We start from the raw sequence: 20,018 nt of genomic DNA, 5'->3' as shown, positions 1-20,018 counted from the left end.
GTGTAGGCGAAGGCCAGAAAAATTACTTGGATTACAGTGTAGGCGAGGGCCCAAAAAATTGCTGTACCGACAGTACAAATGTACCCCAGAAAAATTGCTCAACCGAGAGGGCAGGTGAAACCCATTAATATTTTAGCTTACTGTGTCTGGAGGCAGCCCTGTTAAAAAAAAAAAAAAAAAAAGGTTCATGTTGAAGTTTCAATGCTGCAGTTAGAAAAGTCAAAATATTGTTAGATAAAAGTTATATGAGCCCTTTGGGCCGCAGAAAAATGGGCAGTTCCGCGTGCTGAGAGGATGTTTCAGGAGGAGGAGTACTAATATTATAGACAGATTGACAAAGGTAAATGTTCCTTTTTTTTACGGTGATAGAGAAGAGTGCTTTTATCTGCAGTTGCAGCAAAAAGATTGTTTAGGTACTGCTGCTCTCCGCTGGTGGAGAAGAGAAGTCTGGGTAAATCCAGGCTTTGTTCATCTTTATGAGTGTAAGCATGTCGGCACTGGCAGTTGACAGGCGGGTACACTTGTCCGTTATGATCCCACCAGCTGCATTAAACACCCTCTCTGACAAGATGCTAGCGGCAGGGCAAGCCAGCACCTCCAGGGCGTACAGCGCACGTTCGTGGCACGTGCCCAGCTTTGACACCCAATAGTTGTATGGAGCAGAGGCATCACATAGAACGGTGGTATGATCAGCTACGTACTCCCTCACAATCTTTTTACAGTGCTCTTTCCGACTCAGCCTTGGCTGGGGAGTCGTGACACAGTCTTGCTGGGGAGCCATAAAGCTGGCAAAGGCCTTGGAGAGTTTTCCCCTGCCTGCGCTAAACATGCTGCCTGATCTCTGCACCTCCCCTGCTACTTGGCCCTCGGAACTGCGCCTTCTGCCGCAAGCGCTGTCAGATGGGAAGTTTACCATCAGTTTGTCCACCAGGGCCCTGTGGTATAGCATCTTTCTCGAACCCCTTTCCTATTCGGGAATGAGAGTGGAAAGGTTCCCCTTATACCGTGGGTCGAGAAGGATGTACACCCAGTAATCCGTAGTGGCCAGAATGCGTCTAACGCGAGGGTCACGAGAAAGGCAGCCTAACATGAAGTCATCCATGTGTGCCAGGGTGCCAGTACGCAAGACATGGCTGTCCTCGCTGGCAAGATGACTTTCAGGATCCTCCTCCTGCACAGCCCATGCATGCTGAGCAGATGAGAGGCAAGCTGCATGGGTACCCTCAGCAGTGTGCCCAGCTGTCTCTTCCCCCTCCTCCTCCTGCTCCTCCTCCTCCTCCTCCAAAAGGCGCCGAGAAATAGACATGAGGGTGCTGTGACTATCAAGCGACATACTCTCTTCCCTCGTCTCCTGTTCCGACCGCAAAACATCAGCCTTTGTGCTTTGCAGCGAACTTCTCAACAGGCATAGCAGAGGAATGGTGACGCTAATGATTGCAGCATCGCCGCTCACCATCTGGGTAGACTCCTCAAAGTTTCCGAGGACCTGTCTGCCATCCAGGCCCACTCCTCGGTAAAGAATTGGGGAGGCTGACTACCACTCCGCCGCCCATGTTGGAGTTGGTATTCCACTATTGCTCTGCGCTGCTCATAGAGCCTGCCCAGCATGTGCAGCGTAGAGTTCCACCGTGTGGGCACGTCGCACAGCAGTCGGTGCTCTGGCAGATTAAACCGATGTTGCAGGGTCGTCAGGGTGGCAGCGTCCATGGTGGACTTGCGGAAATGTGCGCAGACGCGGCACACCTTGCCGAGCAGGTCAGGCAAGTGAGGCTAGTTTTTAAGAAACCGCTGAACCACCAGATTGAAGACGTTGGCCAGGCATGGCACGTGTGTGAGGCTGCCGAGCTGCAGAGCCGCCACCAGGTTACGGCCGTTGTCATACACGACCATGCCCGGTTGGAGGCTCAGCGGCGAAAGCCAGAGGTTGGTCTTCTCTGTCAGACCCTGCAACAGTTCGGGGCCCGTGTGCCTCTTGTCACCTAGGCTGAGTAGTTTCAGCACGGTCTGCTGACGCTTGCCCACCGCTGTGCTACCGCGCCACACCGACGGTTGCGTAAGGGGAGGGGGGTAGAGCAGGTGGCATAGACCGCCGCAGATACCAGCACCGAGGTAGGACCCGCTATTCTGGGTGTGGGTAGGACGTTAGCGGTCCCAGGCTGTGACTCGGTGCCAGCCTCCACCAAATTCACCCAATGTGCCGTCAGGGAGATATAGTGGCCCTGCCCGCCAGTACTTGTCCACGTGTCCGTTGTTAAGTGGACCTTCGTTGGTGAGGACACGATTTATGTTGTGGGAGACGTGCTGGTGTAGGACTTGGACGGCGCACCGGGCAAAATAGTGGCGACTGGGACCGAGTAGCGCGGGACCGCTGCCGCCATGATGTTTTTGACAGCTTCCGTTTCCACAAACCTGTATGGCAGCATCTCCAGGCTGATTAATTTTGCAATGTGCACGTTTACAGCTTGTGCCTGCGGGTGCGTGGTGGCGTATTTGCGCTTTTGCTCCAACGCTTGTGCTAGCGACAGCTGAATGCTGCGCTGAGAGACATTGCTGGATGGGGTGGAGGACAGTGAAGGTGAGGGTGTGATTGCAGGCCGGGAGGCGCACGTGCCTGGGTCCTGAGCGGGGGTTTGGATCTGAGTGGCAGGTTGGGGCACAGGGGGAGGTGGTGACCCGGAGGTGGTGAACGGCCTTCGCCCCACCTTGTGGGGTGCTTGGCCATCATATGCCTGCGCATGCTGGTGGTGGGGAGGCTGGTAGTGGTGGCTCCCCGGCTGATCTTGGCGCGACACAGGTTGCACACCACTGTTCGTCGGTCGTCTGCACTCTCACTGAAAAACATCCACACCTTTGAAGACCTAGGCCTCTGCAGGGTAGCTTGGCACGCGCGGGGGGGGGGGGGTGCTTTGGGAAACAGTTGGGGGCATCTTCACTCTAGCACCTGTCTCTACCCCTGGCCACCCTACTGCCTCTTCCAACCTGTCCTGCTGCTGCACTTGCCTCCCCCTCTGAAGAACTCTCCTCAGTTGGCCTAGCGAACCAGGTGGGGTCAGTCACCTCATCGTCCAGCGCTTCTTCTGCTGACACTGCTCAGTTTGTAATAAATGTCTACTATGTAGACCCAAAAATTGTGATATGAACCTGGGGACCCCAGAAACTTTCCTCTCTCCTAATCCCGCAGCAGCCGGCTGCGATTCACCTGGACCAGGAACTCGGCCTGTGCCCACACCCTCACTTGGACCTCCGCACCCTCGACCCTTACCCCTACTCCTCATCATGGTGGATTAAGAATAGAGCAGGGCCCAAATAAATTACCCCACTGTACAGCACTGACAACTGGGCCTTAATTCACCGCACACAGAGACTTGTAGATAGCGGAGGCTCTATGCTGTGACTTGTGTCTTGCGCTGATACCTCGGGGTAATTTACTGCTCGCAGAGACTTGTAGATAATAGAGGCTGTGTGGAGTGGGAGAAGACTCTAAAGCCAGGGGAGAGTGCTGGTAACTGCGGCGATCTCAACCCCACCAAGGAAAGGGTATTGTGAGAGGCTCTGCACAGCGGCTGAGCTGAAATACCATGCAGTGGCCCAGGTAATATTACAGTACTGTTTAGCGGTCAGACCTCTGTCTAATGCACTGCAGACACAGAACAGTATAACTGAAGTCGTTTGCTGTAGGCTAGGAAATATTTGAGTGCAGTTTCACGGTGATAGCTGGTTGTACGGCACTGCAGGCTGAGAACGCTACTACTGACAGGCTGCGAACAGGCCTAGATGCGTAATACAAAAATGGATGCACTACAACTCCCAGCAGGCCACAACTAATGCACAAGGTCAGGTGTGACCCTAAGAAGGACAGTTGGGGATCTTGAAGACAGGATCCTACGCTAACCCTATAGAAGCAGCAGCACTTTCCCTAACCCCTGCCAGCGTGTGTCTGAGGCGAGCCGCGGGCGGGGCCGCTTTAGGTACTCGGCGGTCCCCTGATCTCGCCATCCACTCACTGCTGGGGGGTGTGATAGGGCTGGCACGTCACAGCAGGAAGTGGTAATGCCTTCCTTGCATGTCTCTTGGCTAGAAAATGGCGCTAAACATGCAAGGAAGGAAATGGAATTGACTCGAGTACCCCGTGGTGTTCGTCTCCAGTCCCCTAATGCTCGGACGAGTGTGCTCGCTCATCTCTAGTTATTACCTTAATTATATCAATGTGGATTCTATCATTTATATTGATTACATAGTATATCTATAGACAGACAGACATACAAACACATTGCATGCTAATGAGCCCGCCTGTCTGGCAGTTGACTGTGCATTGTGATGTCATCAATCTGGTGTGACACGGGCAGTATAGAATGATGAATACTGGAGCTTGGTGGCCATCTGAAGTCAGTCTCCACTTCGGACGGGTTACAGATTAAACAGTATTGTATTGTCGTAAATGTGCCCGGTCATATCTCCGCTTGCTGCATGTGGTGTGCTATATTGTTGCAGCGTGTGCATCTTCCATGCTGGCACTTATAGGATCCTGCCGGTTGGGTAGATAAATTGCCCCTATGTTTTTTATGTGTCCTTACAGAATACTATATTGGGCCTGGGGGTTATGGTATCTATTAGGCAAATATCACTTTTAAGTATCTCCCTGTGTTTAATGAAGAAAATTCTAAAGGCCCATTTAGACACAACGATTATCACTCAAAATCCACGCACACGGCAGTTCATGGGACAGTTTTGAGCGTTCGCTTTGCATAAGCGTGTAAATGAAGGCTCACGCTGTATGCAGAATACAAGCGGGACCGCTATCTTCTCCATACAGCTGTTGTATTCTCAGAGCGCTCAGCTGATATCCCGCTAAGCGCTCCTAGCGGGGTATGCAGAACACAGCTGGAGCGCTTGTCTTCTTCATATTCCGGCTGTGTTTCCCAAGCGGGATACCAGCTAAAACAATAGTATCAGCGGTATCCCGCTAAGAATGCAGCATGCAGCATGGATAAGGCTCATCGTTGTCTTTCAGCTAGCTAAATGGGCCTTTATTGAAACATGTCTGCTTGTTGTAGCCAGTATAGCTACTGGGGAAGGACAATCATTTTAATAAGACCCTTTCTTATTGAGGGTAGGGGCGGCGAGGAGAGGGAGAATAGTGCCCGTGTAGTCATGCATGCCATGTATTTTATGTGAATGAGGGACTCCGGGTCTTGAGAATCTGCAGAGTGTTGCACAGCATGGTGGCCACAGCAGAGGAGGAGTAATCCTGGCGCTTCTTGGGGTGGCAGTAGAAGTGCCACTGTATGCCCTGTGCCGGGGACTGTCACAGGTTATGGGGCCTCCTTGTTATACACGGTGCCCTGATGTTCCTGCCGCCCACAGCTGTCTGTTGTGGCTCCTGAGTGTCTCTCTGCTCCGGCAGGGGAGCGCTGATGCAGCAGAGCTCTAGTACTCCCCTTCACCGAAGCCTCCCTGCGCGCTCTATCCTCGCCCCCACGTGTTTGTGGCAGCAGCTGCACTGCTCGCTTTACAGGAGGGATTCACGCTCCAGCGGCTCTCTGCTGCATGGCCCTTGTCTCCGTCACCCCTCCTCCGTCTTCTCTCCCACTGCTTCAGGAGCTGACAGGCCAATCGGCTGCACAAGATGGCAAGGGCTCTTGTATTCAGCCAATCAGCAGAGAGAGGGGATGGGCCTTCACGCTAGACAACTAAAAGAAACGCCCCGCAATGACGGCCCTGATCAGTAGTTCCCGCTCTGGTCCGCTCCCTGTCTATATAGAGTAGGGCTCTGCGCTGAGCAGCTATCGCTTTCTGCTTGCAACGTAGAAGATGTCTGGTCGCGGTAAAGGAGGGAAAGGTCTTGGGAAGGGCGGCGCCAAGCGGCACAGGAAGGTGCTCCGTGATAACATCCAGGGCATCACCAAGCCTGCCATCCGCCGTCTAGCTCGCAGGGGAGGCGTCAAGCGTATCTCCGGCCTCATCTATGAAGAGACTCGCGGCGTCCTGAAAGTCTTCCTGGAGAACGTGATCCGCGACGCCGTCACCTACACCGAGCACGCTAAGAGGAAGACCGTCACCGCTATGGACGTGGTGTACGCGCTCAAGCGCCAGGGCCGCACTCTCTACGGCTTCGGAGGTTAATAATTCTGCTCTTTCTCCAGAACACAAAGGCTCTTCTCAGAGCCGCCCACCTCTTCCAAGGAAAGGCTGTAATCCAACTCCCTGTGGGGTCGTCAGCAGCGGTGATAGTCTATGGCCCAAAAAGGGCATGGCTGTGGAGTGACATGATGAGCGCACTTCTAAGGGGGCGACCGTGTAGAGCTCTGAGAGGGCTGGATGATGCGGCTGCAAGGCTTTGTAAGCATACGGCCCACGCAGGACCCTGAGAAAGCTGGGTGTTCTATCCGAAACACAACAAAAGCGTTCCGATTCTTGTATATACGTGACCTAACAGAAGACTCTGTTAACCCGTTATCGCAAGGACTGGTGAGCGAGTCCTACAGCCGCCCGTCCTCTGGACATGAGGTCACCTAGAGCAGGACGATTGTCCGCTTCTGCCGGTGACAGGGATGGCCAAAATGGGCATCCGCCCCAATCTCCGCCTCCTTGTGGAAAGTCCTGTAGTTAGTTTCCCGGTGCAGCCGGCGTACCGGCCGCCGAGTATCACAGCATAGAAGCGGCGCAGCTCTGTTGTAAGGAGCATGTGGGTGGCTCTTAGAAGAGCCTTTGGTTCTATGGAGGGATCGGCGCGATCACTTGCTCTTGCTCGTCTTGCTGCTCTCGGTCTTCTTGGGCAGCAGCACGGCCTGGATGTTGGGCAGGACGCCTCCCTGGGCGATGGTCACCCCACCGAGCAGCTTGTTCAGCTCCTCGTCGTTGCGCACAGCCAGCTGGAGGTGACGGGGGATGATGCGGGTCTTCTTGTTGTCCCGGGCGGCATTGCCAGCCAATTCCAGGATCTCAGCGGTCAGATACTCTAGCACTGCTGCCAGATAGACCGGAGCGCCGGCGCCCACCCTCTCAGCGTAGTTGCCCTTGCGGAGAAGCCTGTGTACACGGCCGACAGGGAACTGCAGTCCTGCCCGGGATGAGCGAGTCTTGGCCTTAGCACGGACTTTGCCTCCTTGTTTGCCGCGTCCAGACATCTTGTAGCACTTGAAAGCAGAATTAGGATAAAACACCTTGAAAGTTGTGATAACGAGAAGGCGCAGTTCTGTTGATTTTTATAACCTGCTGCTCCGCCCTCCTCTCCTCTAATTGGGTAGCTTTCAATCCTCCCAATAGAGGCCAGACTTGAGGAAGAACCAATGAGCGGCACTGGGCGTGGCTAATGACGCTCACAGGGGTCACATGTTTTGCTGCTCCAGTAGAACAGCAAGCAGACGGCGGTACTCATTTGCATGGCCCCGCTATAAATACCGCAGCGCTGGGAGGTGCAGGAACACTGTTCTCACCAGTTGGGAAAGTATCTCTACGTTATCATGCCTGATCCCGCCAAGTCTGCTCCAGCGCCCAAGAAGGGCTCCAAGAAAGCCGTGACCAAGACTCAGAAGAAGGACGGCAAGAAGCGTAGGAAGACCAGGAAGGAGAGCTATGCCATCTACGTGTACAAGGTGCTGAAGCAGGTCCACCCCGACACCGGCATCTCCTCCAAGGCCATGGGCATCATGAACTCGTTCGTCAACGACATCTTCGAGCGCATCGCAGGGGAAGCCTCCCGCCTGGCTCACTACAACAAGCGCTCCACCATCACCTCCCGGGAGATCCAGACCGCCGTGCGCCTGCTTCTGCCTGGAGAGCTGGCCAAGCACGCCGTGTCCGAGGGCACCAAGGCCGTCACCAAGTACACCAGCGCCAAGTAATCTGTTCCGTGGCCTGCCGTGCACGATCACCCCAAAGGCTCTTCTAAGAGCCCCCCACCCCGTCTACAGCAGAGCTGTCACCTCCCGGTTGTGTAGGGAGCATCATCGTTTGCTCCTCTGTAACAAAGGTTGTGTATACATCGGCTCGGTTACTTAGTCCCCTGCGTTGCACAACTCGTCTTTGTCTCTGTGTACCGGAGTTGTTCTCTGTCTATGTACTGGATTTGAGGAGATCTTCCCTGCAGCCCTACACAACTGTATCTCTGTCGGGGGTCGCGATGCTGATTGAGCCGCAGATTAGGGATACGTGCGGTGACCGAAGCCGCGCTATGCGGACGCCTCCATAGAGGTGGGCGCTACGTGGATTCGGTGATGCGGCTGTGGACAATTAGCCATTAGAGAAGCGGCAGCGTTTTTGCCACCGAGGTACCCGGAGCACAGTGCGCCCATGACTGGATTATGCTGTGGGGTGAGGTCGGCGTGGTGGCTACACGAGGCGGTCGACGTCGGAGGGAGATGCCGACCACAAGTAGCAGCTGTACTGGAGTGCTCGGAAGGCAGAAGACTACAGGGGATATGCGGGTCTGCGCCCTAAAGCAGTGGGGTGCACAAAGGGAAAGGGGTAGTAGGCAGACGACATGCTGGGGGCTGTAGTACATTGTAGTGGGTAGCGGAGGCAATCGGGGATGCCTGAAAATAAGAGGCTTGAAGCACTGGGGGTGCTAGGAAAGGGGAGGGGGACCAAGAGGAGAACCAGAGTGGCAGTGCCCCGGATAAAGCCGCCGCACGGGGACTGGGAGCATTGACCAGAGTGGCAGAGGCCGCATGTGGAACAGAAGAGTACCGGGAACCAGAGGGGCAGTACACCAGCTACAGCAGCCGCATGGGCAGCGGGGACCAGAGTGGCCGCGGCAGCAGGGTGCACGGAAGTAGAGACCATGATGGCAGCGGCCGCAGGTGAGCGGAGATGGCAGTCTGGCGTGGAGAACAGCGGGGACCAGTGACAGCGGGCATCCCCTCACAAAGAGGCGCAGACTGTATTTCTCAGAGACTTGCAGAACCAGCCTCTTCCCTAGATTAATTTAGTGCTCCGGCTATATCACCCAGAGTCCCGCAATGGGAAATCAGTGCAGCACTCTGGGAGAGCTGGCTGCTATGACGGCAATTCTATGTAAAATGATGGCTGTGCGGGTCCCTAGGAGAGCTTCGTGCAATCGCAGCACTTCTATATGAGAGGACGCCTCCAATATGGTAGCACTACACGGATTAGCTGGCAGTCTGTATCCTTTAGTAAAAGGAGGACATACACTCAGTGCGCCGCAGCCTGCTTCCTGGTCGAAGAGAAGATTCCCTGGCATTAGGGGTCATCATGGTGGGGGGTATTTTTAATAGAACGCTAAAATCTCTGTTATTTGCAATAACTAAAGTATGTATGTGCGCATCTAGGCATTTATTCACTTTGTCCCTCCCCCCTCCTCCCCCCCCCCCCCCTCCTCCCCACAGTGTCCGCTGGGATTCCTATGGCAGAGCGTGTTGGTCCAGAAAGCTTTCACAGACCCTGAAGGACCACCGGTACTGTGAGACCCCCGCTTCCCCCATAACCCGGTCCCCAATACCCTTCCAGATCGCTAATCAGCTCTATAATAATATAATAATAATAATCTTTATTTGTATAGCGCCAACTTATTCCGCAGCTCTTCTATTTAGCGCCCAAGGAGGCGACCCAGAAAGAGAGCAGTGTCAGGGGCCTCCGTGGGGAGGAGAGGATAATAAATACCATCGGGTGCAATCAAGAAGCTTCACGGAAGACAGCTCCCTGTCCGGGCTGCCCCATGCGTGACTTCCCACGGGACACCGGCCTAGCTATGTACATTTAACCCTTAACCCACTAGTCTCCGGTCACTGTATCTACCTGCAGTCATACATGTAAAGGCAGTAGCCGCAGTACACAGTGCGGCCGGTGGGTCAATAATCTGCTCACAATGAACAACATGGACATACAATGTAGAACAATACAATAAATGAGTTCTGAATGTAATGTTTATGTAAAGGTCACCGTGTCCGTACAAAGGGTCTAGTGTTCTTGTGTCACATTGTGTGCAAGTAGTAGCGGTAAAGGGAAATAGGCTGCTAGCTTGTCACGGAGTGTTGTTCAATCTTTGGCAATCCGTTCTGATGCCCCGATAATAGTCGGCCCTGATATATGCACCCTGTCTACCCTGATACCCTGCCTCCATGACCTTCACATCTTGGTGGGATCGTCCACCTTGCTCATGGCTGAGGGCACCAAGGTTTTCCGGGAAGTTACCACGATGGCTGAGCACAAAATGCCCCTCGCTGCTGATGTTGCAGCATTGTGTAGCTCCGGACAAACTCCGGACAAACCCTCATTAGCAAGGCGCACTTTAGCTAAGCACCACACTACCTCCAACCAAACACAAGCACTGCCTGCGGGACACACCGCTGCCTCTTCTCCTGAGTTACAGTATAGTCAGACCCCAGTAACATTTCAGTTTCAGCAGTATAGGCATAGCCCAGTATTAGTAACATTTCAGTAGTAACAGTATAGACAGACCACAGTAACATTTTAGTTGCAGAAGTATACACAGACCCCAGAAACATTTATGTAGCAGCAGTATTGGCAGACCCCTGTAACATTTCTGCAGCTGAAGTATAGGCAGGCTCCTGTAACGTTAATGCAGTTACGCTCATCTCATTTGGCCCAAACAAGTTTCTCCGATAACTGTAGTAACACTAGAGAAAGCACATGATGCGCATTGCTGATCCCCTGACCCCAAGCGGGAGGAGGTGGCATTACAAGGCCAAGACACCATGACCAGGACCCGCTATAGTCTGTGTGGGAAGCACGTTAGCGGGCCCAGGGTCAGGCTCGGTTCCAAGCCTCCACCTTTGTGACCCAAGGTGCCCTGAGTTACATAGCAACAAGAAATCCATGTGACACAACATAGATAGCTCAACACTGGAAGAGGCAGTCTTTGAGTTCCTTGGCCTAGCCTATGCTGTAAGTGCACAAAGATGGTATTACACAGGAAGTACTCGGAGTGCCCAACCATGGGAGAGTTTCGCCCCGCCAAGCAACTTGGCCTCGGACAGCAATTCAGGCCTAGTCAGCCACTGTACTATTTGTGCCACATAGGTAAAGCACCGCAATGGGAAGACTTAGTGCACCCATAGTATAGACAGACCGCTGTAACATTCCTGTAGCAAAGCTATAAACACACCCCAGGAACATTTCTGTAGCAGCAGTATAGGCAGACCCCTGTAACATTTCTGTAGCAGCAATATCAGCAGACCCCTGTAACATTTATGTAGCGGAAGTATAGGCAGACCCCAGTAACATTTCTCTAGCAGCAGACGCCTGTAACATTTATGTAGCAGAAGCTTATGCAGACCCCAGTACCATTTTTGTTGCATCAGTATAGGCTGTGAGGAAGGAGGAGCAGCAGCCAGAGGATTCAGAGTTTCAGCAGTGGACGGCGTAGAAGACTGGGTGGTCGATACATTGCTGGATGCTCTTTCTGCCATCCACGACAGGACCTGCTCACACTGCTCTGTTTGCAATAAAGGTCTACCACATGGACCCACAAATTGTGATATGAAGCTGGGGAACCCAGAAACTTGCCTCTCTCCTAATCCCACAGCAGCCAGCTGGGATACACCTGGACCAGGAACTTGGCCTGTGCCCACACCCTCACTTGGAACTCTGCATCCTCGCCCGCGTCCACATCCTCGACCCCTACCCCTCAGCATGGTGGATTATGAATAGAGCAGACACAGACCGCTGTAAATAATTATGGAATCATATGCGTACACTTTCACGCAGAGAGCGGAATCGTAACGCTAACTCCAGGCAGAAAAAAATGGAAGCAATGCAATAGTGATGCACCAGAACTCCCACCAGGCACCCAGTAAAATGCAGACGCTCAGCGGTAGCCCTAAGTAGGAGCTTTTTTGGGTTTTTTTGGTCAAAGAATACAGGCTGGATAGTGTGTATATCACGTTCCCTCTACCAGTCGCTGTGGCCATATGCTGTGCGTCTCTAATTCACTGCAGACACAGGCCAGTGTAAATAATCTTGGAATTATGTGCGTAGACTTTGTCACTGAGAGCGGTATAGTAAGGCAAACTCCAGGCAGAAATCAATAGTCAGGAAGGCCGCAAACAGGCCCAAGTGCAATAGTGTGGGACTACAACTCCCATCAGACAACCTGTAAAATGCACACGGTCACAGATAGCCCTAAGAAGGAGCTTTTATATATATTTAAAAAAAAAAAAAAAAGAATACCGGCTATATAGCGTGTATATGACTTTCCCTCTACCAGGGGCTGTCGCCGTACGTTGTGCGTGAAGTTGACCACAGACACAGAGCGGTGTAAAAAAAAAATTGGAATTATTGGCGTACAGTTGGAGGCTGACAGCGGTATTCTAACGCTAACTGCAGCCAGAAAAAAAAATATACGGAAGGCTGCAAACAGGCCTAGCTGTGCAATAGTGATGGACTACAACTCCCATTCGACAACCTGTAAAATGCACACAGTCACAGGTTGCCCTAAGAAGGACCGTTGGGGTTCTTGTACACAGGATCCTACACTATCACTCTCCCTATCTCAGCAACGCTGTCCCTATACTATGCAGTACAGACTGCAGCCTGAGAACGCTATAGCTGTAATGGGGCTACACGCCCGATATACAAAAAAAAAAGCAAAACTGCTACCAGCAGCCACAACAGTAATGCAGATGGTCAGATGTGGCCCTAAGAAGGGCCGTTGGGGTTCTTGTACACAGGTTCCTACACTAACACTTTCCCTATAGCAGCAGCAGCACTGCCCCTGATCTCTCCCAGTGTGTGACTGTGGCGAGCCGCGAGCGGACCCACTTTAAATACTCGGGGGTCACTTGATCTTGCCAGCCACTTACTGCAGGGGGGTGGGACAGGGCTGAAACATCACAGGAGGAAGTTGTAATGCCTTCCCTGCGTTTCTATTGGCCAGAAAATGGCGCAAAACTTTCAGGGAAGGAAATGGAATTGAATCGAGTACCGCGTGGTGCTCGTATCGAGTAACGAGCATCCCGAGTACGCTAATGCTCGAACGAGTATCAAGCTTGGACGAGTACACTCGCTCATCTCTAAAGTTAACCCCTCAGTGGCCACGCATTTTTGTTTTGGTTTTATTTTTTCCCATTTTCGTTTTTCCTCCTCCCTTAAAAGAAATAAATTAATAAAAAAAAAAAAAAGAACTAACTAATAGAGATGAGCGAGCACACTCGTCCGAGCATTAGGGACCTCGAGATGCTCGTTACTCGAATTGAATTGACTCGAGTACCATGCGGTACTCGAGTCAATTCCATTTTCTTCCCCACATGTTTAGCGCCATTTTCTAGCCAATAGACATGCAGGGAAGGCAATACCACTTCCTCCTGTGATGTGCCAGCCCTATCCCACCCCCCTGAAGTGAGTGGCTGGCGAGATCAAGTGACTGATGAATATTTAAAGCGGCCCCGCCCGCAGCTCGCCTCAGACACACACTGGGAGTGTATAGGGAAAGTGCTGCTGCTACTGTAGGGAGAGTGTTAGTGTAGGATCCTGTCTTCAAGAACACCAATGGTCCTTCTTAGGGCCACATCTGACTGTGTGCATTACTGTTGTGGCTGCTGGGAGCAGTTTTGCACTTTTTTTTCTTTTTTTATCGCGGGCTGCAGTCGATTATGCAGAGTATAGGGAAAGTGCTGCTGAGATAGGGACAGTGGTAGTGTAGGATCCTGTCTTCAAGAACCCCAACGGTCCTTCTTAGGGCTACATCTGACCGTGTGGATTTTACTGGGAGGCTACTTGGAGTTGTAGTGATTCCATTTTAGTATTATGCAGCTTGGTGGGGTTGAGATCGCCACAGTTACCAGCACTCTCCACTGGCTTTACAGTGTTCTCCCACTCCACACAGCCTCTATTATCTACAATTCTCTGCGAGCAGTAGAGCCTCCGCTATCTACAAGTCTCTGTGTGCGGTGAATTAAGGCCAGGTTGCCAGTGCTATACAGCGGGGTACTTTATTTAGCCCCTGCTCTATTCTTAATCCACCATGATGAGGAGTAGGTGTAAGGGTCGAGGACGTGAACATGGACGTGCAAGTGAGGGTGTGGGCACAGGCTGAGTTCCTGGTCCAGGTGAATCACAGCCAGCTTCTGTGGGGTTAGGAGAGAGGCAAGTTTCTGGGGTCCCCAGCTTCATATCACAATTTATGGGTCCATGTGGTAGACCTTTATTACAAACAGAGCAGTGTGAGCAGGTCCTGTCGTGGATGGCAGAAAGTGCATCCAGCAATGTGTCGACCACCCAGTCTTCTATGCAGTCCACTACTCCCAGATAGGGACTGCAACTCTGATTCCTCTGGCTGCAACTCCTCCTTCCTCCCAGCCTCCTCACTCCATGAAAATGACATATTCTGAGCAGACAGACTCCCAGGAACTGTTCTCGGGCCCCTGCCATTAGTGGGAAAAAATGGTTCCTCTCTCACCTGAGGAGTTTGTCTTGACCGATGCCCAACCTTTGGAAAGTCCCCGAGGTCTGGGTGATGAGGCTGGGGACTTCCGACAACTGTCTCAAGAGCTTTCAGTGGGTGAGGATGATGATGATGATGAGACACAGTTGTCTATCAGTGAGGTAGTAGTAAAGGCAGTAAGTCAGAGGGAGGAGCGCACAGAGGATTCGGAGGAAGAGCAGCTGGACGATGAGGTGACTGACACTACCTGGCTTGCTAAGCCTACTGAGGACAGGGCTTCAGAGGGGGAGGCAAGTGCAGCAGCAGGACAGCTTGGAAGAGGCAGTGGAGTGGCCAGGGGTAGAGGCAGGGCCAGAGCGAATAATCCCCCAACTGATTCCCAAAGCACCCCCCCCCCCCCCGCGCCAAGCCTCCGTGCAGAGGGCTAGGTGTTCAAAGGTGTGGATGTTTTTCAGTGAGAGCGTGGACGACCGCTGAACAGTGGTGTGCAACCTGTGTCGTGCCAAGATCAGCCGGGGAGCGACCACTACCAGCCTCACCACCACTAGCATATGCAGGCATATGCTGGACAAGCACCCCACAAGGTGGGACGAAGGCCGTTCACTGCCTCCGGGTCACACTACTGCCTCGTCCCCCAACCTGCCACTCAGATCCAACTCAGGATACAGGCACGTGCGCCTCCCGGCCTGCACCCACACCCTCACCTCCACTGTCCTCCACCCCATCCAGCAATGTCTCTCAGTGCAGCGTTCAGCTGTCCCTAGCACAAGCGTTGGAGCAAAAGTGCAACTCAGCCACAACGCACCCGTATGCACAAGCTGTAAACGTGCACATTGCAAAATTAATCAGCCTGGAGATGCTGCCATACAGGCTAGAGGAAACAGAAGCTTTCAAAAACATGATGGTGGCGGCGGTCACGCGCTACTCTATCCCCAGTCGCCACTATTTTTCCCGGTGTGCCGTCCCAGCTCTACACCAGCACGTATCCCGCAACATAAATCGCATCCTCACCAGCACGGTTACTGGGAAGGTCCACTTAACCACGGACACGTGGACAAGTACTGGCGGGCAGGGCCACTATATCTCCCTGACGGCACATTGGGTGAATTTGGTGGAGGCTGGGACCGAGTCACGTCCTACCCACACCCAGAATAGCGGGTCCTACCTCAGTGCTGGTATCTGCGGCGGTCTATGCCACCTCCTCTAAACCCTCCCCCTCCTCCTCCTTCTACGCAAATTCTACCTCTCAATTAAGAAGTGTGAGCAGCACGTCGCCAGCAGTCGGTGTGCGCGGCACGGCAGCACAGCGGTGGGCAAGTGTCAGCAGGCCGTGCTGAAACTACTCAGCCTAGGTGACAAGAGACACACGGGCCCCGAACTGTTGCAGGGTCTGACAGAGCAGACCGACCTCTGGCTTTCGCCGCTGAGCCTCCAACCGGGCATGGTCGTGTATGACAATGGCCGTAACCTGGTGGCGGCTCTGCAGCTCGGCAGCCTCACACACGTGCCATGCCTGGCCCACGTCTTCAATCTGGTGGTTCAGCGGTTTCTTAAAAACTAGCCTCACTTGCCTGACCTGCTCGGCAAGGTGTGCCGCGTCTGCGCACATTTCCGCAAGTCCACCATGGACGCTGCCACCCTGAGGACCCTGCAACATCGGTTTAATCTGCCAGAGCACTGACTGCTGTGCGACGTGCCCACACGGTGGAATTCTAGACTGCACATGTTGGCCAGGCTCTATGAGCAGTGTAGAGCAATAGTGGAATACCAACTCCAACATGGGCAGCATAGTGGGAGTCAGCCTCCCCAATTCTTTACTGAGGAGTGGGCCTGGTTGGCAGACATCTGCCAGGTCCTTGGAAACTTTGAGGAGTCTACCCAGATGGTGAGCGGCGAGGCTGCAATCATTAGCATCACCATTCCTCTGTTATGCCTGTTGGGAAGTGCCCTGCAAAACATAAAGGCTGATGCTTTGCGGTCGGAACAGGAAACAGGGGAAGACAGTATGTCGCTGGATAGTCAGAGCACCCTCATGTCTATATCTCAGCGCGTTTTGGAGGCAGAGGAGGAGGGGGAGGAGCCTCAGGAGGAGGAGGGGGAAGAGACAGCTGGGCACACTGCAGAGGGTACCCATCCTGCTTGCCTCTCATCTGTTCAGTGTGTATGGCCTGTGGACGAGGAGGAGAAGGATGATCCAGAAAGTGATCTTCCTAGTGAGGACAGCGATGTGTTACATACAGGTACCCTGGCACACATGGCTGACTTCATGTTAGGATGCCTTTCTCGTGACCCTCGTGTTAGACGCATTCTGGCCACTACGGATTACTGGGTGTACACACTGCTCGACCCAAGGTATAAGGAGAACCTTTCCACTCTCATTCCCGAAGAGGAAAGGGGTTCAAGAGTGATGCTATACCACAGGGCCCTGGTGGACAAACTGATGGTAAACTTCCCATCTCAGACCGCTAGCGGCAGAAGGCGCAGTTCCGAGGGCCAAGTAGCAGGGGAGGCGCAGAGATCAGGCAGCATGTACAGCATCGGCAGGGGAACACTCTCCAAGGCCTTTTCCAGCTTTATGGCTCCCCAGCAAGACTGTGTCACCACTCCCCAGTCAAGGCTAAGTCGGAGGGAGCACTGTAAAAAGATGGTGAGGGAGTACGTAGCCGATCGTACCACCGCTCTATGTGATGCCTTTGCTTCATGCAACTATTGGGTGGCAAAGCTGAACACGTGGCACGAACTTGCGCTGTACGCCCTGGAGGTGCTGGCTTGCCCTGCCGCTAGCATCTTGTCAGAGAGGGTGTTTAGTGCAGCTGGGGGAATCATCATGGATAAGCGTACCCGCCTGTCAACTGCCAGTGCCGACATGCTTACACTCATAAAGATGAACAAAGCCTGGATTTCCCCAGACTTCTCTTCTCCACCGGCGGAAAGCAGCGGCACCTAAAGATTATTTTCGCTGCAACCGTATAAATAAGCATTCCCTGTCACCAGAAAAAAAGGGGGGAATTAGCTTTGTCAATCACTCCCAGATATTAGTCCTCCTCCTCCTCCTCCTCCTCCCCCCCCCCCCCCTGAAACAACATGTCATCACGCTGAACTGCCAATTTTTCTGCGGCCCAAAAGGCTCTGCTTACATTTTTTTTTTACAATTGTTCAAAGTTTCAAAAGTATTGATACTTTACCAGAACCCCCCCCCCCCCCCACACACACACACACACACACACACACACTGGGCTGCCCCCAGGCACCGTTGCAAATTCAGCAATAGCGAGCTGTATCTTTAAAAAATATTTCTGGGTTTCACCTGCCCTCTCGGTTGATAGATTTTTCAGAGGTACTCTTGTTACTCTAATTTTTCTGGCCTTCGCCTATACTGTTATCTAACTATTTTTTCCGGACTTCGCCTACACTAATGGTACACCAAGGTTTCAGGGGTTCGCCTATACTTCTGCTACAGAAATGTTACTGGGGTCTGCCTATACTTCTGCTACAGAAATGGTACTGGGGTCTGTCTATACTTCTACTGCAGAAACGTTACAGGGGTCTGCCTTTACTGCTGCTACAGAAATGTGACAGGGGTCTGCCTGTACTTTTACAACAGAAATGTTACAGGGGTCTGCCTATACTGCTGCTACAGAAATGTTACAGGGGTCTGCCCATACTTTTGCTACTGGAATGTTACAGGGGTCTGTCTATCCTATTGGTGCACAAAGTCTTTCCATCACAGTGTTTTACCTATCTGGCCCCAAAACACTGACTGACTGACTAGGGCATGAATTGTGGGCTGAGGCCAACATGCATTTTCTCTCGCGTTACCACAGTTATCCGCGGCACGGGTTTGGGCCAAACAAGAGGAGCGATACTGCACAAATAAGACGTTCACAGCTGCACTAGCATTGAAGTTCGCTCTATGCCCGCCATTGCTGAGGGTTTGTGCAGAGGCCTATGTCATGATGGAAATGCAACTGTGCCAGGTTGGGCCCGTGGAACTTGGCCCTGGTTAATCCAGTCTTTGGAACGGTGAAAGCAACCGCAACAAATTAAATGAGATGTTCACTGCTGTACTAGCATCGGAGTCCGCTCTATGCCCACGATTGCTGAGGGTTTCTGCAGAGGCCTATGTCCTCGGTGCAGTGAAAGTCTGCCATGTTTGGGCACTCTGATTTCTTCATGGTTCATGTCTTGGGATTCCTTGGACTCACCTATGCTGTGGGTGCACACAGACTTCCCATAGCGGTGATTTACCTGCCTGGCACAAAGACACTGACTGACTTGGGTAGGCTGCAGAGTGCAGATGGCTTCCCCCTTGCGTTGTCGATGAGGTATCCGACACCCAAACACAATGAATAGTGTGTGGACACATGGAGTCCCCACTGCTATGTCATTGGCGGTACCTTGGGTCACACAAAATGGAGGCTGGGACCAAGCCTGACCCAGGGCCCCCTCACATACTTCCCACGCAGAGTATTGCTGCATTGTGGAAATGTGTAGAAGTGCTGGTCTGGCACCTGAGTCGCCTTTATGCCCACGTTTGCGACTCCTGACAATTTTGCGACGGAGGTGGCACAGGATTGAAATTCAAAAAGGGTTGCTGCCTGACCCTGCCAACCCTCTGCAGTGTGTGCCCCCTGGTTCCTCCTCATCTCAGACGCACTTATAAATAGACATGAGGGTGGTGCAGCTATGAAGCGAGCGTGTGGCATGAGGGCAGCTGAAGGCTGCACAGGGAAACTTTTGTGTGTGCTGTGGACGCAGGAGTGCAGTGTCACCTGCAGGCAGTGATTGTCCTTGGTTGCAGGTAGTGTTCTGCTTAGCTAAGGTGTGCCTTGCCAATGAGGGTTTGACCAAAGTAAAAATTGTTGTGTGTGTGTGTGTGTGTGTGTGTACATCTACAGCAGTGAGTGGCTGGCCGGATCAGGTGAATGCTGAGTACTTAAACTGTTACCGCCCGCGACTCGCCTCAGATGCATGCTGGCAGAGTTTAGGGATAGAGCTGCTGAGATAGGGAAAGTGTTAGTGTAGGGATTAGGTAGCAGTTAAGCAGGGGCCCTGACTACATGAACCCAACAGTCCTTTCTAGGACTACTCTTATTGTGTGCTTTAGCATTTTGGCTGGCTGGGCCCAGTAGTGCACCATTTTTTTTTTCCAAGCATCCCAGCTGTATTCTGCCCACTGTTAGAGGTTTTATGCTGTGTACTACTAGGGGTTTATATTTAGTTTTTGGGGGGCTCTAAGTGTTGTTGCTGTATCGGAGCATACTGTATCTACCAGTCTATGCGTGCTTTGAATTAGCCCTAGTTCTTAGCGCTATACAGTGGGTTATTTGTTTCTGGCCCAGCTCAAGGCCTCTCAAATTTACGAGTCTCTGTGGGCGGTGTATTTGGAATAGATGTCAGTGTTTTACACTGCTTTAATTTTTTTCTAGCACTGCATTGAGCCTCTCATATCTACCAGACTCTGTGGGCGGTGAATTTGGCCTAGATGTTAGCGCTTTACACTGGTTCAATAGACACGTGGCACAAACTGGCGCTGTACGCCCTGGAGGTGCTGGCCTGCCCTGCCGCTAGCATATTATCAGAGAGGGAGTTTAGTGCTGTTGGAGGGATTATCACGGATAAGCGAACCCGCCTGTCGACTGAGAGTGCCAACAGT

The 20,018-nt window shown here is 52.6% G+C and overlaps 3 protein-coding genes across 3 annotated transcripts; 2 read left to right on the top strand and 1 right to left on the bottom strand.

Annotated features, from left to right (window-relative positions):
- The first annotated feature begins 5,811 nt into the window (after nt 1–5,811).
- Nucleotides 5,812–6,136, top strand: LOC136577808 (histone H4). Its single transcript, XM_066577731.1, has one exon. It carries the CDS (start codon nt 5,812–5,814, stop codon nt 6,121–6,123), a length of 312 nt encoding a protein of 103 aa, XP_066433828.1. The 3' UTR covers nt 6,124–6,136.
- A 550-nt stretch (nt 6,137–6,686) lies between these two features.
- LOC136577807 (histone H2A type 1) lies at nt 6,687–7,127 on the bottom strand. Its single transcript, XM_066577730.1, has one exon. The coding sequence runs from the start codon at nt 7,125–7,127 to the stop codon at nt 6,735–6,737; it is 393 nt and encodes a 130-aa protein (XP_066433827.1). The 3' UTR covers nt 6,687–6,734.
- Nucleotides 7,128–7,452: 325 nt separating this feature from the next.
- On the top strand, nt 7,453–7,845 carry LOC136577806 (histone H2B 1.1). The gene has a single exon (XM_066577729.1). The coding sequence runs from the start codon at nt 7,464–7,466 to the stop codon at nt 7,842–7,844; it is 381 nt and encodes a 126-aa protein (XP_066433826.1). The 5' UTR covers nt 7,453–7,463; the 3' UTR covers nt 7,845.
- Nucleotides 7,846–20,018: the final 12,173 nt, after the last annotated feature.

The sequence above is a fragment of the Eleutherodactylus coqui genome, chromosome 8, assembly GCF_035609145.1.
Source record: "Eleutherodactylus coqui strain aEleCoq1 chromosome 8, aEleCoq1.hap1, whole genome shotgun sequence".
Lineage (NCBI taxonomy): Eukaryota > Metazoa > Chordata > Amphibia > Anura > Eleutherodactylidae > Eleutherodactylus > Eleutherodactylus coqui.
This window is presented reverse-complemented; position numbering and strand designations above follow the sequence as displayed.

Coding starts and splice junctions, on each gene's coding strand:
- LOC136577808 (XM_066577731.1), top strand. CDS start 5,812: ATGTCTGGTCGCGGTAAAGGAGGGAAAGGTCTTGGGAAGGGCGGCGCC.
- LOC136577807 (XM_066577730.1), bottom strand. CDS start 7,127: ATGTCTGGACGCGGCAAACAAGGAGGCAAAGTCCGTGCTAAGGCCAAG.
- LOC136577806 (XM_066577729.1), top strand. CDS start 7,464: ATGCCTGATCCCGCCAAGTCTGCTCCAGCGCCCAAGAAGGGCTCCAAG.